Genomic DNA, 18,597 nt, shown 5'->3' with positions numbered 1-18,597 from the left:
AATACTGGGATTATAGACATGTGCCACCATGCTCGGCTCTATGTAAAACTTTTTACTTCAAAAAAAGGCTAGAAACTCTTTAAAGGGAAAAAGAGTACATGGAAATTATTTTAAAATGAAGTTTATTTCTCCTACATCACTGAATGAAAACAGAAAAATTACTGAGCTAAGGTTATTTAAAAAGTGTCACTGCTTATATGTTCTAAATAGGAGTGTAAATCAAAGTAAACTACATTTAATAAACATAAAAACATACAGTATAACCTGTTATATATTAGCTTGTTTATATAACTTATATACCTATTATTATATACAGTAAATATATTTTCTAGATGATATAGTATGTAATATAATATTTTCAGGTAAAAAATTCATGTGCTTTCTGGAAAAGATATGAAAACATAGTATTATGAAAACAATGGGTACGAGTGCACAGTATATAATGCTTTTATATCCTACCACATTAATCAGGAATTATCCCTTCTCCTGGATGCAAGAGATTCAATGTGGTGCATAACTCATACATGGCCCTCATGGCCCTACAGGCACCACAGATGGTTTAAAGAGAGATGCTCAACAATGCACAGTTCAAATATTGTATTTTCCAAAACACATGGTTGACTGAACATATGACTAACATTTCTATGGGCTTTCTCTAGGTGTTATTAAAGTGTATGTGAAATATGCTATATATATGCAATCAACTTTAGAAAGAGCATAGTGTTTACAGTAAGAACACATGAATTTAAGTACCAAATCTTTCACTAGCTCGACTTGTCATGTGACCACTCTTAGCCTACCCTCTCATCTCTAACAAGGCAATAACAATAATTCCAATTTATCTTTTTCACAGAGCTACTATAAAACCCAAATTCAAACCGGGCGTAGTAGCGCACACTTGTAATCCCCACGCTTGGGAGGCAGAGACAGGAGGATTGCACAGGTTAGAAGCCAGCCACGCTGGCTTAAGAGACCCTGTTTCCAAAAAAAAAAATAATAATAAAATAGGTCTGGGAGTGTAGCCCAGAAGTAAAAGGGCTTCCAGGAACCCCAGTACCACCACAAAAAAAAAAAAAAAACATTCGATGGTTGTAATATAAAGGGTTAAGCTCTGTACAGATGTTTAGTATTTGCTTATATATCCTTGCTAAAGCTAAATGCCACAATAACAACTAGTTTTATGTAAAAACTACTTTAAAATTAGAAAAGAAACACACACTACAATATTCCCACCCAACTAAGAACTGCTATGTCAGCTAAAGGATATGATAAAACTCATTTAACATTCAAAAGAAAGGAGGAAGATTTTAAAACAAATGATAAGTCATTTTCTTCATTTGTGCTAAAATATTAGCCAGACCATTGAAAACTAATATATATGTTAGATTTTTTTAAAATAGTTTTAAGCTGGGTGTGGTGGCGGGCATTTGTAATCCCAGCATTCTGGAGGCTGAGACCGGAGGATTGCGGTTCATGGACAGCCTCAGCTACTTAGTGAGACCCTCCACAACTCAGTGAAACCGTTTCAAAATAAAGAATAAAAAATAAGGCAGAGGGTGTAGCTCAGAGGTCAAATGCCCCTGGGTTCCATCCCCATACTCACTAAATAAATAAATAAATAAATAAATAAATAGTAGTTTTAAGTGGCTCTAACTTATTGCTCTTTATTTCCACAATAAACAATCTCATGTGAGCCTAATGTAAGGGACTCATTTGTTTTCCATTTGTAAGCTTCAGTATCTATGTAAGTCACTTTATTTTTTTTAATTTTTTTTTATTGGTGCAATGTATTCATACATCATAATGGTATAAAGAAAATACTTTTGTAGACATACATGCACACATCGCCCATTTAGCCCCTACCCAATCCCCACCCCGTTCCCTCCCCATCACTCCTTCCCATGCTTGGCTTAGTGGTTGACATCTAGTTTTATAGCAATTTATCCAATATTAACGATGATAATCTCACAAAACAGTTTCATTTGTCTGATACCAAGCTTTTGATGACTAAAATATAACAGTTCAATATTTCTTTTTGCTTTCTTTCTTACCAGAGAATATTTTTTTCTTTTCTTTTTTTTAGGTGAAGCTATCATACATTTATTTATTTATTTTTCAGAAAAAATCTATTCTGATATGGAATATGGACTCTAGATACCCAAAACAATCTCGAAGAAGAACAAAGCTAGAAGATGTATATTTTCTGATTTCAAACCATATAAAGCTACAATAATTGAAACAGTGTAGTACTGTTATAAAGGCAGATATATAAACCATTGGAGTTAAATAAAAGCCTAGAAATAAATTCTTCCATATATTGTCAAGTTATTTTTGACAAGGTTTCCACGAACATTTGGTGGAGGAAATAATAATCTTTTAACTAAATATTGTTGAAAAATAATAATTACATGAAAAAAATAAAATTGGACCCTTACCTAACACTTATACAAATATTAACTCAAAATAGATAAAAGACCTAAATATAAATCTTAAGACTATAAACTTTTAGAAGAAAATCTGGGTCATAAAACCTCACAACATTGAAATTGGCAGTGATTTCTTGGATATGATTTCAATGGCACAGGCAACAGAAGAGTATACAAACTCCCTAAAAAACAAAAAAAAATTGTATATCCAAAGACAATGTAAACAGAGTTAAAAGTTACTGATAGAATAGGATAAAATATTTCCAAATGCTATATGTGAAGGTATATTAATATTCCAAGTAGAAATCCTAAAAATTAGCAACAATAAAAGCAAACAATACAATGTAGAGATAGGTAAAAGACTAACATAAATAATGAATCTCCACAGATAACCAATCTTAGTTGTCTGTTGGATGGAAAATCTTGTTTCTCTGGTTCTGGTGTGTGTTACCTATTTCTTCTTTGTACTTAATCTCTTAGAGTATTTTCTCTAGCGCTGGTTTTGAAGACATAAATTCCTCCAGTTTCTGTTTGTCGTGGAAGCTTCTTATTTCCCCATCTAATTGGATAGAAAGTTTTGCTGGGTAGGAAATTTTTGGCTGGAAGTTGTTTTCTTTCAGAGTTTGGAATATGTTACTCCAAGCCCTTCTGGCTCTCATGACTTGGTTTGGGAAGTCTGGAGTGATTCTAATTGGTTTGCCTCTGAATGTCACTTGGCCCTTTGTTTTTGTTGCCTTTAAGATTCTCTGCTTGGCTTCCATATTGGTCATTTTGACAATTATGTGGCGTGGGGATCCTCTTCTCTGATCCTCTCTAACGGGGGTTCTATAAGTTTCCTGGACCTGTGTATCAACCTCTTGCTCTATGTTTGGAAATTTTTCTGCTATTATTTCCTTGAAAATATTGTTAATCCCTTTGGTTTCACCTTCTTTTCTCTCCTCTATTCCAATTATTCTTAGGTTAGCTCTCTTAAAATGGGCCCATATTTCTTCAATGTCAGATTCCTGCTGTCGGATTTTTTTTTCTAAATTAGAAACTATGCGTTCATTTTTGGAATGATCATCTTCTAGGAGTAAGATTCTATTCTCCATGTGGTCTAATCGGTTGTTTGTACTTTGAATTGAGGCCTTTACTTCATTAATTGCATCCTTTATCTCTCTTTGGCTCTCTCTGAATTCTTTTCGAAACACCTCTATTATTTCTACAGTTATTTTCCTGATTTGATCTTCTAGAAATCTCTGAATTTCTGTTTTATCAGGTTCTGATGTTGTAGGGTTGTGGGTATTCATTGCTCCATTGTTATTCCTCTTTCCCATGATTTCGGAAGTTTGTGCCTTCTCTGGGTTCTTCCCTAGGTCACTACGACTTCCCTTAAGGTGCTGTGGATTCGAGTCTGTGGTATCTCAGTCCCCACTACTCCTTTACTGGGTTGCATGGCAGAGTCTCAGACCCAGGGAGTCAATCGAGGCTGCTTTAGACCATGGGGGGTGCCAGGGTAGGCGTACTTCTATGGTGTAATATCTCTGCCACCACCACTCCCCCACTGGGTCAAGTCCCTGGGAGTACAGTACTGGGATTTCTCCTCTAGAGGCCGCAATTTGACTCACTGTTGAGTGTGCAGATGGAGCTATCGTGGACTAGGTGAATTCGCTGCTGCTGCCGCCGGTAGCAATATGGTGCCGTTGCTATGCCCTCGGCCGTGAGGCTGGCGTATTTCTTTTCTGTTTTTGAACTCCACTCTGAGTCCCTGCAGGGTGCGCTGAGCCCAGCCCCTGGGAGCTTTAGCTGCTCCCTGTGCCGAGAAATTTGCCGAATCCCGCCCGGCTGTTCCGCAGCGGCTCACCTCGGCTCACTGTCCACCGCTCCTCTCTGGAACTTGGTGGGCTGTTGAGTGAGTTGGTCTGGTGCCTTTTGGTGAACTCGCCGCTGCCGTCAGCAGTAAGGCGCTGCTGCCGCGTTCTCGGGCGTGAGGTCAACGTATCTCCTCTCTGGTTTCTGAACTCCGTTATGAGTTCCCTTCCTCTCTGGAGCCTGGTGCTGCAAGGCAAAATGGCGCCCGCCGCTTCACGCCGCGGCTCTGGCTGCAGCACTGCAGTCTGGTTTCTAGTGTCTCGTTTTTCCAGCCCTCTTTTTCTCTGTCCCTTAAAATTACATTTTTGTTTCTCTGCTGATGGTGTTTTCTGGCTATGAAAGGCGCTGATTTTGTGGTAATAGAGATTGGTTGTTAGCGGGGCTCGTAAGCCCCGTTTTGCTCCGTCGCCATCTTCCCAGAAGTCCTGTAAGTCACTTTAAACACTGCCCCTTTTCAAACTGTTTACTATAATTCTATTCTATTCTGCTAGATCAAAACACTTTGGTGTCCCAAAACACCAGCATTTGGGTATCTTTTAAAGGTATCTTCACAGATTACTCCTAGTGATAACACGATGGGGGGGCTGTCCAAACAAAGCACTAGAATGAACAGCTCTGGTTTTAAAATTGTTTAATTTTTTTTTCTAAAACCTTCCACAGTAGCTTGAATATAACTAGTACTCAGTGAATGTTTGCTGAACTATGAATGCTTTGCTCAACTATTTTGCTTTTTGATACATAAGGGAGGACATTGTCTTACAGCCAGTAAAATCCACAGTTCAGCATTATGCAGTAGAAATGCTTGCCAAGCATATTTTATCAATTCTGGTCAGAAGCCTCATATTCATAAATTGGCTGTATATTACAATGCTCCAAAATTACCTAAGTTGCCTCACTAAACTTATATAGAAATAAGGCTTTTGTCTCCTTTCTGCATGAGTACATATAGATGAAAATGACTAACTGAAATGCATTTAACATGCAAAAATAATTAACACTGATCTGTGAATACTAAAACATCTATAGGAAACAAATTCAAAGAAAATCCGAAGAGTGAATTATTATTTAGGAAAATATTTTGTTTTCTCTCCCCTCCCCCTCTCTGCAGTACTGGAGATTGAACTCGGGGGCATTTCACCTCAGCCCTATTTTTTGTTCTTTATTTTGAAACAGGATTTCACTAAGCTTGGGAGGTCCTCACTAAGTACATGAGGCTGGCCACAAACCTGTGATCCTCCTGTAGGACATATTTCTAAAAACTATAAAATATAAATTATAATTTACACTTTTAATGTAAACAGTATAAAGTTTTTCAACCCTCACGTTTGCCTGGTTTCTAATTATAATTCACAAAACCAAATAGTTGTCACCTAATAATCCCTAATTCATAAAATAAATAATATGTGTATTTTTTTCTCTTCATTTCTTTCTTTCTCCCCTCCCACCCTGCCCCCCCTTGCTCTTTTTCTTACATCAGGTCTTGCTATATTGCCCAAGCTGGTCTTAAACTCCTGGGCTCAAGTGATCCTCCTGCCTCGGCCTCCACAGTACTTGGGACTACAAGCTCACATCACTGTACCTGGCTTCTACTTTTTTCAAGGTAATATACAGCCTTCCCAGTCTCACAAGCTGTCAATATTTTTTTTTCTCTCTTTTTTTCCCTTCTCCCATCCTCCCCTTTCTTTTTCTCCTTCCTCCCTTCCTTCCTTCTTCCTTCGTGGAATCTGAGGGGCGTTCTACCTCCAAAGTACATTCTCAGAGCTTTTTATTTGAAAAAGGGTCTCCCTAGGTTGTCAAGGCTAGGCTCAAATCTGATCCTCCTGCCTCAGTCTCTCTGGTACTAGGATTATAGGTGTCCACTTCTAAACCAGGCTCAATGTTTTTCTTAAAGGGTTCCCTTCCTTTTCATATTAAATGGGTTTCTTTTCTCTTTTTAGTACTGGGGTTAAATAAAGGGACATTCTACCTATGCGTTATATCCCTAGCCTTTTTATTTTTTATTTTGAGAGGGTCTTACTAAATTGCTGAGGCTGGCCTTGAACCTGTGATCCTCCTGTCTCAGTCTCCCATGTACTGGGAGACAGATGTGCACCACCATGCCTGACTTAACTGTCTTTATTTACTTTTTATTGACATTTTATGACATTTGATATCATGTCTAACATTGCAACTACCTAATCCTTAAGAGATATTTTATGTCTTTCCTCATATTTTAGTACTTATGAAGTGGGGGACATTAAGAGTATCATTTATATAGTGCACAAAACTTTGAAAGAAGCCTACTATTCTCAAAACAATTTCATATCTCAAATTAACAATAGAAACTTATTTGTAATACTGATCCTTTAACAACTTTAACCAGATGTAGTGATGCATGCCTGTAATCTCAGTACTTGGGAGACTAAGACAGAGGGTCTGCAGTTGGTTCAAGGCTCACCTCAAAAATTTAGCAGGACCTAAAGCAACTCAGTGAGACCCTCATCAATTTAGCAAAACCATGTTTCAAAATTTAAAAATTAGAAAAAAGGGGGACTGTGGGTTTAGCTTGGATATAGAATGCCCCTGGGTTCAATCTCTAGTATCAAAAATAAGTTTGAGCTAGGCATGGTGGTGCACACCTGTAATCCCAGTACTTGGGAGGCTGAGGTTTGAGGATCCCAGGTTCAAGGCAAGCCCACAAGAGAAAAAGAAAAGGAAAAAGAAAATGGTTGGCAATAATTAAGGAAGAGTTTAGCAATAAAATTTGAAAGAAGTCTATAATACCAACATGTATATATTAAAGCCTATATAATTTTTTAAATTATGACTGAAGATCTTTAGGTAATATTTCAGGAAGAAAGGCTCTGAAAATGTGAACACATATTTAAATCCAAGGCTTATTATCAAGAAAAGTATCATCAATCTTTGAATTATAACCAAATTCTCATAACTTACATTAGTTTTTTAAAATTTAACTTCAATCACTTTAAACTAACTATAAACATTCTTTAAAAGATTTCATCACACTCTTTGAGTTTACATGACAAAAGTTCCACAGGACGCTAAAGAGCTTAGGCAGTTTCTGGTCATCTTGGCTTTCCATAGGGAATAAGCCTTATACAAGCCAACATCAAACAGTTCACAAAACCACTGGAGTCAGGGAATTTACAGGCAGCTCGGTATACTGTTGCACATGAAGATACAATAGTCTGCATCCATTCATGCATATATGCATTCAACATTTACTGAGCCCCTGCTATCAGCCGCTGTCCTTTTGAGAAGTCACTATCTAAAGAGCAATGATAGATCATGTAATTAGATACATTATAACATCTTATGTGATACATAAAATATAAAAAATAAGGAGATAAATTCTTTTGACCCACTCATTCTGAGATGTTCATCATCCAATACCTTGCTAGCCAAAGTATGACCCAAGCATCAGCAGAATTAATATCACTTGGATCCCATACAAACCTTTGCTGAATTGGAATCTGTGTTTTACCAAGCTCCCCAAGTAATTCCAATGCACGTTTAAATTTCAGGAGGCACTAATTTAGAACATAGCTGAAAAGCAGGAATTAAGTAAAAATGACATCAGAAAGTCCATGTACTTTTTCTTTTTCTTTTTTTGGTTGGTACTGGGGGTGAAACCCAGAGGTTTTCTATCTCCGGGCTATACTCCCAGACCTATTTTCTATTTTATTTGGACAAAGGGTGTCACTAAGTTGCTGACAGCCTCACTAAGTAGCTGAGGCTGGCTTTGAACCCGTGCGATCCTCCTGTCTCAGCCTCTCAAGTGAGGGGATTACAAGTGTGTGCCACCGTGCCGGGTTAGAAAGTTCATGTACTTTTAAGATAATTAAATCCTACTCTGAGCCTTTTTAAGAATGTATACATGGTTTTAACAAGTCCAACTACCTAGTTTCACAGATTAGGAACAAGCAAATCTCTGCACTACCCAGATTAAGATATCAACAACAATAAAGAAAACATGAGTTGGATGTAGTGGTGCACATGTATAATCCTAGTACTTGAGAGGCTGAGATGGGAGGATGGAAGGTTTGGGGCCAGCTTCAGCAACTCAGTGAGGTCCTTAGCAACTTAGTGAGACCCTATTTCAAAATAAAAAAATAAAATAGGGCTGGGGATGTAGCTCAGAAGTAGAACACCCCGGGGTTCAGACTTCAGTAACACATCACACACACACACACACACACACACACACACACACACACGTACCACATTCACACACACACAAAAAAAAAAAAAACAAGAAAAACTTATAAAAAGTTGTTTTAAAGAGGAATGGCTATGTAGAACCATTTAAATAGCAACAATCTATCATATGTCTAGACAGAAACCTGAAGGTCTCACTGTATTACAACAGCACAAAAGTAACTGGTGTTCCTAACTGCCTCCTGAACTAGACCACTAGACCGTAAATTCCTTGAGGACAGGGACCTAATTTTATTTATTTATTTATTTATTTATTTATTTATTTATTTATTTATTTTGCAGTACTGGGGAGGGAACCCAGGGGCATTCTACCTCCAAGTGACACCCCTAGACCTATTATTTTAATTATTTTGAAACAGGGTCTCACTGAGTTGCAAAGGGCCTAAGTAGCTGAGGCTATCTGTGAACCAAGATCCTCCTGTCTCAGCCTCCCAAATGCTGGGATTACAAGCGTGTGCCACCATACCCTGCCCTAATTTTATTCTTACACACTTTTATTTATAAACTTGTGATCCTTAGTCATTAAGATTTCGGGTTAGATGGTAAGATGTGTAATATATTTTAGAAAAATTTCCCTTCTAACAAAGTTAAAATAAAAATGCAACAGTTAAAAACATGTTACTCTTTTTATAAAACAAGAGTAAACTGTTCCCATTCTGTAACAACTAATTCACTAACACTAGCTAAGAGAGTCTTTATTAGCCCAGTGCAAGCACACTGTAATCCTAATATTTGGGAGATCCACACAGGAGGATTGAAGGTTTGAGGCCAGCCTCAGCAACTTAGTGAGGCACTATTTCAAAATAAAAAATATACTAGGGCTGAGGTGTAGTTCAGAGGCAGAATGCCCCTAGGTTCAATCCCCAGTATTGGGGGGGGGGGACAGAGACAGACAGACACACACACACACACACACACACACACACACACACACACACTGACAGACACAGAAAGAAAAAGAGGCTTCACTGAACCTACAACTCTCAGCCCCAGGGTCTTTCCTGACTCTTGAGAATTATCACATCTGAGGGACTGTGTGGGACTGAGAGGAGAGAAAGAAGAAAGGCTAGAGAACAGAGTGAGAATAGAAACCACACAACATCTCAGGATTCCTCCATTCATAAAAATAAAGCAAACAAAAACGGGATGTCACACCAAAGACACAGCAACCCTAGAACAGAATAAACACTACCTCTAGAAACCATTTACTCTCAGTCCCTTGCCTGACACATGCTCACAATCCTCATCTAAGAACTTCCCTTTAAAAGACTTTAAGAGGGACGGGTGCTGTGTGCATGTATGTCATTGTCAACAGGGTTTACATTATGAAGTAAGATTATAATATACCAATAAAAGCATTAAAAAATGAAGAAGAAAAAAAAAACCCTTAACAGTAGGAACATTTCCCCTCATGGCCCTCAGTCAGCTGACTACAGTCAGTTTATAACACAGTTATTTCAAAACAACAAACTTCATGGTATAACCAGCTAAGCCACTTTATGAAAAAGTTTTGCAATGTCTATATCACTGATTTTTAAGGGATCTCTGGTTAAAATTAGCTAGTTAAGAACTTCTTTTTTGTTCTTCTAGACCTATTTTTCTGTAATTTCTCTTCAGCCATGCAGCTCTAGTTATTACCCTTCAAACAAATCATTCCTTTTCTTCCCCATGACCTTTCTGCTGCTTACTCCCAAGGCCTTTCCCATCTCTCAAACTGACTCTGCACTACCTGATATATCAGTTATCAGCCATCTGTGGCCATTTATGATTTAAAATGTTGCTAGACCAAGTTGAAATATAGGCTAAACATAAATGGCACATTAGATTTTGAAGACTTGGTTTAAAAAAAAAAAGATGTAAACAGGGCATGGTGGCACATACCTGTAATACCAGTGTCTTTCCTGACAGAAAATTTTATATTACATTATATTTAGTTTGGACAGCACTGGTGTAAATCCTACTCATTTTCAAGCTCTGTATCAAACACCACTGCCTCCATGAAGGTTTTCCCCAGTGATTCCAAGTGGGAGTGGTTTCTGACCCCTCTGATCTCCCGTACACTTTTATTGACATTCCCAAAGAATGAGATTAATTTTACCTTGAGTGTGCCTCTCACAGTCCCCCAGCTCTAATATAAACAAGCTGAAGAAAGGAATTACATCTAGGTCATCATAAGTTTTCCTCCTACACCTTGTACTAAAAATGTTTGCTGTCTGCTAACTGAGTTGACTTTCTCAACTACTATGTTATTAACTATTTCTACTTATTTCTCAAGAATTAAAATTGATGTCTGCCATCGTGTTTTTAGGTAAACAGGGTATCAGTAAGCTGTACGAATATAATACGAATAAGAAAATCCAAAACTAGTACATGTGGTCACTACATTTAGATCACTGTGAAAATTAGGCGAGTCTCCAAAAGTTCCTCAAAAAAAAAAAAAAGAAGAAGAAGAAGAAGAAGAAGAAGAAGAAGAAGAAGAAGAAAAAGAAAAAGGTTAAGAAACAGTGTGCTGTGAATATCAACTATTTCAAGAGGAGGAGGGTTTCCCCAAAATTAAGGACACTGGGTAGGTAAGGGCTTCCAAAACATGATTGGAGGTTCTCCCTTGAATCCCAATATAAGTCAGTAATCAGGCAGAGGCTTGGGGGCAGCAGAACAAAGTCCCACATCGCATCCTAAGCTATGAAACCAAACTGAGAAAAAGGTGCCACGAAGGACAAAAAACACGTACATAAAAGCTGAATGGTAGAAACTTTTGGAAGATAGGATAGGGACAGGAAAAAAAAGGTGTGTGTATTTTTTTCTTTTAATCTCGACTATGGAGAAGGAACCCTCCCGGGTGTACCTCTCAATCTCTGAGCCCTCGGGCAAAGGTCGCGGTGGCAATTCAAGCGTCCTGTCTTCAAATAGCATTGTACTGATTCAGATTGCATCCAAGAAACTTCCTTCCTAACCAGCCTACCCCAACTCCCCCAGCCAGGCAGTCCGGCCAACCCACTCTGGGAAGCCGCCCTCCCCGGCACTGCCCGGACGAAGCCGGAGGACTGCGCGGAGCCCGGGCCGGGACGACAGCCCGGGGCCGCCCGGCGAGGAGCGGGGCGGCGGGGCGCGGGCGGCGGGGCGCGGCGGGCCCTCGGCCGGAACGCCGGGCTCCCCCTCGTCGGCGCCGGCCAGCGCCGCGGGGACTCGCGCAGGGGGTGGGAAGGGAGAATGAGGGACGGCGGAGTCAGTCCCGGGCTTCCACTCACCAGCCGTCGCCGCTCGACGTTGGCAGTGGCAGGACCTCCTCTCCTTCCGCCATTGCTGTTGACGTCCACGTCACTTTGCCGAAAAGTGGACCTGGCGCCGGGATGGACTCTGAGCCCCGACGTCGTAAAAGGTCTTCGGAAGGAAACTGAGCTGCTCCCGGACGAAGGGAAGAGGGAGGCTGCGAGAGGACGGGAGGAACGCAACGTCACGACGTCCCGAAGGCTCAGGGCGCGTCAGACGCCGAAGGGGGGGAAAGACTACAAGTCCCAGGATGCTGTGCGGCCCGGCGCCGACGTGGGCGGGGCTTCGGGGATCGCGCCTGCGTCGCTGCTTGGCGTCCAGTGAGCATCTTCCTTCCCATTTGGCGTCCAACTTAAAATTGCGTCCAGTGAGCATCTTCCTTCCCGTTTGGCGTCCAACTTAAAATTAGAATTGAGCCAGGCGTGGGGACGCAGCTTCTAGTACCAGCACTTGTGAGGCTGAGACAGGAGAATCGTACGTGTACATCAGTAGGCTATTGACAAGAGGATCATGGGTTCGAAGCCAGCCTCAGCAGTTTAATGAAACCCTGATTCACAATTTAAAAAAATAAAGTGGGCGTGGTGGCGCACACTCGTAATCCCAGCCTTTGGGAGACTGAGACAGGAGGATCGCGGTTCGAGGACAGCCTCAGCTACTTAGTGAGGCCCTTTGAAACTCAGTGAGACCCTGTTTCAAAATAAAGAATAAAAAATAGGCTGGGGCTGTAGCTTGGAGGTAGAACACCCCTGGGTTCCATCCCCAGTACCGCTAAATAAATAAATAAATAATAAAATCGGGCTGGGGGCGTGGCTCAGGAGTAGAATGCCCCTGAGTTCAAACCCCAGTACAATAAATAAATAAATGCATGAATACATAAACACATACATACATACATAATTTGAGAGTTCTAACTACAGGAAAGAAGAGGAGAAGCAGGAATTCACACAGGAAGGTAGGTGTAGAAAGAGACCCACGTTGCTATAGTTTCTATTACAACTACATTTGAAGAAAGAGTAGAATTTAAAGAAAAGACAAAGCAGTCAAAAATACAAATGGAGGTTGGCAAGTGTATCTAAATATTTAAGAGTTATTAATAGATTAAATAATAAAAATATGTTCTAGCTTCCTACCTTAAACATATCTTCTAACATATCTTAGAAAGTCCACATTTGGAATTCTGGATCTGGAATTTCTTATAGGGAGAGCTGCAAGACCCTGCCCTTCCCATCCCATACCCCTTTGTTTCAGCCTGCATACCCAGGCTCCATCCACACCACCCACTGCCAAAGAACCCGCCGTTTGGTCGCCCTTGACTACCCCGAAGGTTTTGAAGTGGGCACACCCAGAAGGATGAAACCAAGGAAAACCTTTTTCAAGTCCTGAAAACAACGATGAAGTAAAACTACATGTAACAATATAGATTAATCTGAAAATTTTCTGTTATATGAGCAAAACTGATTACAGACAGTGTCATTTACATTTAGTGTTAAATATACCAGTGAGACCCTGTTTCAAAATAAAGAATAAAAAAATAGGGTTTGGGGTGTAGCTCGGAGGTAGAATGCCGCTGGGTTCTATCCCCAGTACTGCAAAATATAAAATAAATAAATAAAATGAAATAATATATTATGACTAGATGAATATATACTTTAATATGCAGGACATGAAACCAGGCATGGTGACACAGGCCTGTCAGCCCTTGACTTGGAGGCTGAGACAGGAGGATCAAAGGTTCACAGCTTCAACTTAATGAGACCCTGTTTCAAAATAAAATAGGGCTGAGATGTAGTTCAGAGGTAGAATGTCCCTGGGTTCAATCCCCAGTGCGCGCGCGCTAGCACACACACACACACACACACACACACACACACACACACACACACACACACGGGATCTACATAGAAAAATCAGAATGGCAGTTACATTTGGAGTAAAGAGGAACAAGTAAAATACTTTTTTTCCCCAAAGAATAGGGTCTGGCCTTATTGACCAAGCTAGCCTTCACTTGGGCTAGTGTAGAACTCCTAGGCTCAAAATATTCTCCTGCCTCTGCCTCACCAGTACCTGGGATATAGGTGTGACAACCACAGTGCCCAGTTTAATTTTTTTTTGTGTGTGTATGGTACTGGGGATGGAATCCAGGGGCATTCTACCTCCGAGCTATACACACAGCCCTATTTTTTATTCTTTATTTTGAAACAGGGTCTCACTGAGTTGCAAAAGGCCTAAGTAGCACCTAAGGCTGTCCGCGAAGTGTGATCCTCCTGTCTCAGTCTGTCAAAGACTGGGATTACAAATTGTGACACCATGCCCAGCTCCCAACTTAATTTTTTAATTTGTTTTATTTTTATGTGGATCATATTGAAAATGGCATACATTCAGACTGTGCTTGGTGCCCTCCCCACTTTTCCTTCCCCCCTCCCAACAATGAGGGTCCAGGTTAACCACACTATATTTATATTTTTACACAGATCTCAATAATGTTTTACTTAAGAGTTGAAAGGTCATTACATAGATGTCCTACATAGTATTCCACATAGAGTTTTATACTTTGACATTCTAAAATTTTTTATAATTTTTAAAACATTAAAATAAACAGAATACCGCAGCCACCTTATTTATTTATTTGTTTATTTATTTATTTATGGTACTGGGGACTGAACTCAGGGGGCATTCTATCTCTAAGCCCCCCAGCCATGTATCATTTTTTATTTTGAAACAAGAGTCTTACTAAATTGTTGAGGCTGGCCTCAATCCTGTGATCCTCTTGTTTCAGCCTCCCAAGTACTAGCACTACAAGCATCTTCCACCATACCTGACCAGCTTTCTCATTTTTACAATAACAACAACAAAACAAAATGCTCACCCTCTGTCAAAAAGGGAGAGGCTACAGAGCTGCATGTTACTGCACCCATATACAAGCCCCAAATCCCTGAATGATGTTCAGTCCTTCACTGGGGAAAATTCCTCTAAAGTATGATGAAATTTAGATGTCTACTACCAAAAAGAATAAAAAGTGTGAATCTAGATCAGATTATCATCCTTGTATTCAGGACATTTTTTGAATTTTGATTGTCACCAGTAGATCTTCATCTTTTCTAAAATGCGTTAAAAATGTTTCGATTAGCAACATGACAAGCAATTGTTCCCTGGTTAAGATCATTCTAATCCTCAGTTGTAATTCTGGGTTTTTTTTTTATACTAGGATTTGAATTTTATCCACCCCTCTGTCTCAGCCACCACCACTTAGTTTTGGAAGAAGACCTTGTTAAGTTGCTGAGGAGGAGGACAAAGGGGAAGAAAGAAAAGAAGAATAAAAAAGGATAGCACTTGAATTTTTCAAGTAATTCATTCTGTAAAAGTAAACCTAAGGTTTCTGACCTCTCATCTCTTTATAGGGTCAGAGCAAGCTACACAGGTTTGCAGCCTGTGCAATCGCACAAGACCTCATGCTTAACAGAGCCCTGAGCTTCGTCTAATGCTCTACTGTCACCAGCTTGAAATTATTAATCATTTTGGAACAAAGGGGCCCCTCATTCTCATTTTGCCTTAACTGCTGATCCTACATAGGGACAGAAGCATATTGATGCACAATGGAGCATGATTTCAATTGAAATCGGTGATGATATCTTCAGGGATATTTGTGTCATTTGTTCTTGACTCACCGATGTGTTTTAAATTCACTCTGAGATCATGCTATTCATGACCATGATGATACCCTGTCTCCTCTTTGAAGTTTAGCACACCTTTGATTCCTCGCTCTTGTGCAGGTTTCTCTGGACCTTCTCTACAGTCTTTGCCTGGCTTTAGATTGTTAATATACAGGCTGCTGAGTTGCTGAGGATCTTAGTAGAAAGGACCCATAAGCCCTTTGCTCCATCTCAACATCGTCCACACCATCCCTCATCTTGCCTGGTCTTCTGAGAGGACAGAAACGGCATTGGCTTGTTGATATCCGGGCTGCTGAGTTAGTACAGATCGCCTGGTCGTTGAGTCTTCCTATCATAGCACCCCCCCTTGCAACCTTGAGTTGCAAGGTCTCACTTGCAACTCAGTGAGACCCTGTTTCAATCTAGTTTGTCCACATTTTCCCCCAACATTTCTCACTTCCTGAGATGACAAGGACTTTGCTATATCCACAGAACAATTTCTGACCAGCTGCACATTTTTATGAGTGTAACATTCTGAGTAATTTTTGTGCTTCCAAAAGCTCTCAAGGGTCGGGCTTGGTGGAGCATGCTTATGATCCCAGCATTTGGGAGGCTGAGACAGGAGGATAGTAGTTTGTAGACAGCCTCAGCTACTACTTAGTGAGGCCCTTTGGAACTCAGTGAGACCCTGTTTCAAAATAAAGAATAAAAGTAGCTTGGAGGTAGAATGCCCCTGGGTTCCATCCCCAGTACTGAAAAAAAAAATCTCTCACAGTCCTGTCATTATGAGAATCATTCTTTGCTTTAAAAAATATTAGCATTGCCAGGCTGGGCATGGTGGCGCACGCTTGTAATCCCTGTGCTTGGGAAGCAAAGACAGGAGGATCTCACAGGTTCGAAGCCAGCCTTAGCTACTTAGTGAGGCTCTCAGCAGCTTAGTGAGACCCTGTTTCCAAATAAAATATAAAATAGGTCTGGGAGTATAGCCCGGGGGTAGAAAGCCTCTGGGTTCCACCCCCAGTACCACACACAAAAAAAATTATTAGCATTGCCAAGTGATGTGATGGCACACTCCTGTAACCCCAGCTACTTGGAAAGCCGAGAAAGAAGGATCACAGGTTTGAAGCCCACCTGGACTAGTTAGTAAGAAAGACCCTGTTACAAAATAAAAAGGTTTGGGGATGTTGCTCAGTCATAGAGCACTTGTGTGGCATGCTTGAGCTCCTGGATTAGACCCCCAGCACTGCAAACACAAAGCAAAATTTATGGGAGGAGCTGGGATGTAACTCAGCTCCTCCCATGAGTGCCTGCCATAGAATTGCAAGTAGAATTTATCAAATCTGGTAGTAGGCTTCCACTTACAATGGAAAAAAAACCTACTTAAGGGCTAGAGAAGATGTCATGATGAAATCATCTACCTGTATTTTCATACATCTCCCTTAATTGTAAGAGGGTTTTATCAATGGTACTAGGTGCTCTCTCTCTGCTTTCCTCCTCCTCCTCCTCCTCCTCCTCCTCCTCCTCCTCCTCTTCCTCCTCCTCCTCCTCCTCCTCCTTCTCCTCCTCCTCCTCCTTTTTCTCCTCCTCTTTTCTTTTTGTACTAAGGATTTGTACTAGGCATTCTACCTCCGAGCTACACCCCCAGCTCTATTTTATTTATTATTTTAAAACAGGGTATTGCTAAGTTGTTGGGGGGCTCACTAAGTTGCCCAGGCTGACCTTGAACTTGCAATCCTCCTGTCTTAGTCTTCCAAGTACTGAGATTACAGAAATGTGCCACTACCCCCAGGTTCTATATTTCTTTATATCAGAATCTCCCCTTCCCCATAAGCCCGGTGCTATGCTAAGGTGATGCTAGTAGTAGTGATCATTAGATTCATGCACAATGCAGCCTTTCCAAGATGCATCTCAAGAGAGGACTATTCAATTGCAACATCATCCACGTCAAAGTGTGCCCTGCCTACATTTGTGCATCTAATTGTAGTTCCCGCATCCAAATGAGAGGTTGTAGCTTATTTTATGATAGATCAGGCTCTTCTCTTCCCTCATGGGACCCCGCAGCAGGGACAGGAGGTGGAACTCTGGAACCCAGAGGGGAGATGATGCGAGATTCGGGATGTCGCAAGAGAATGGCCATTCCCGCACTTCTAGCCCCACCCCAAGAACCCCGCTATAAATATATACATACTTTCTCTCTGCCATGTGACTCTGCTAACCACGTGGCTTATCGGTCCCTTCCCCCATGATAGATCCACCTGACGGTGCCGGTATTTTATTAAAGAGGCCTTTAATAACTTGGTTGGTGCTTGCCTCCTTCACGACCCCAACCCAATTTCAATGTCACATTTGGTGCATGAAACTCAGAAGGATTTTTGTATTATTCTCTCTCTTCTCTCTCTTCTCTCTTCTCTCTTCTCTCTTCTCTCTTCTCTCTTCTCTCTTCTCTCTTCTCTCTTCTCTTCTCTCTTCTCTCTTCTCTCTCTCTCTCTCTCTCTCTCTCTCTCTCTCTCTCTCTCTCTCCTCTCCCTCTCCCTTTCCCTCTCCCTCTCTCCCTCTCCTTCGGCCCCAGACTCTCTGACCCAACCCTCAATTGGACCGACTTTTTTTTTTTTTTTAAGACTGGGTGCGACTCCAAGGTGCTGTGCCGGGCTCGCTGGGTGGTGTGTGCCCTGCAGTCATTCAGGTTCCTGCTGCAGCTGCTGCTCTGGTGCCCCTGCCCCAGCCACCACTCCAGCACTGCAGCTCCAGCAGCTCCACACTTCTGCGCCATATGGTCGTGTGGATCTCACTGCTGCCGCCGCCCCCACCACCACCGCTGCTCTGACTCAGGGCTCCTGCACTGGGTAAGCTCCCTCCCCATCCCTTGGTCAGCGGGTTCTGGCCTCTCTGTTATCAAAAATGCACAGCTGCGTCGGAAAAGACCTGGGACGACCAGGTAGTCCTCCAGTTTTGAGAAGGGATTGAGACGTCTTTCTTATTCTCTTAACCCCTGTTGCCAAATGATTGATTAGAAAATAGGGATGCCTGTTTCCTTGAATTTGTTTTTCCCCGTGGACCAATTATGGGAAGCCAAACCTCCAAAATAGATTCCCAGTCCCTACTGGATTGTCTTCTTGCTAATCTCCAGACACTGGGTTTAGCACAAGATTTATGCCCTAAGCATCTATGTTTTCATTGCACTA

General features: G+C 41.0%; 1 protein-coding gene across 2 annotated transcripts in view; it reads right to left on the bottom strand.

Annotated features, from left to right (window-relative positions):
* The window catches only part of TBC1D23 (TBC1 domain family member 23), a gene marked incomplete at both ends in the record, with an annotated part of 76,174 nt that extends 64,312 nt beyond the window's left edge, over positions 1 to 11,862 (bottom strand). The window contains one exon of one of the 2 annotated variants that reach the window (XM_080696710.1): positions 11,744 to 11,862. In XM_080696710.1, the coding sequence (XP_080552836.1) occupies positions 11,744 to 11,796 (53 nt within the window). The remainder of the gene's footprint in view (positions 1 to 11,743) is intronic. The other variant, XM_080696709.1, reaches the window with a different exon arrangement.
* Positions 11,863 to 18,597: the final 6,735 nt, after the last annotated feature.

Source organism: Muscardinus avellanarius, assembly GCF_963383645.1.
Source record: "Muscardinus avellanarius genome assembly, chromosome: 5".
Lineage (NCBI taxonomy): Eukaryota > Metazoa > Chordata > Mammalia > Rodentia > Gliridae > Muscardinus > Muscardinus avellanarius.
Note: the sequence above shows the minus strand (reverse complement) of the source record. Positions and strands in the feature narration are given on the sequence as shown.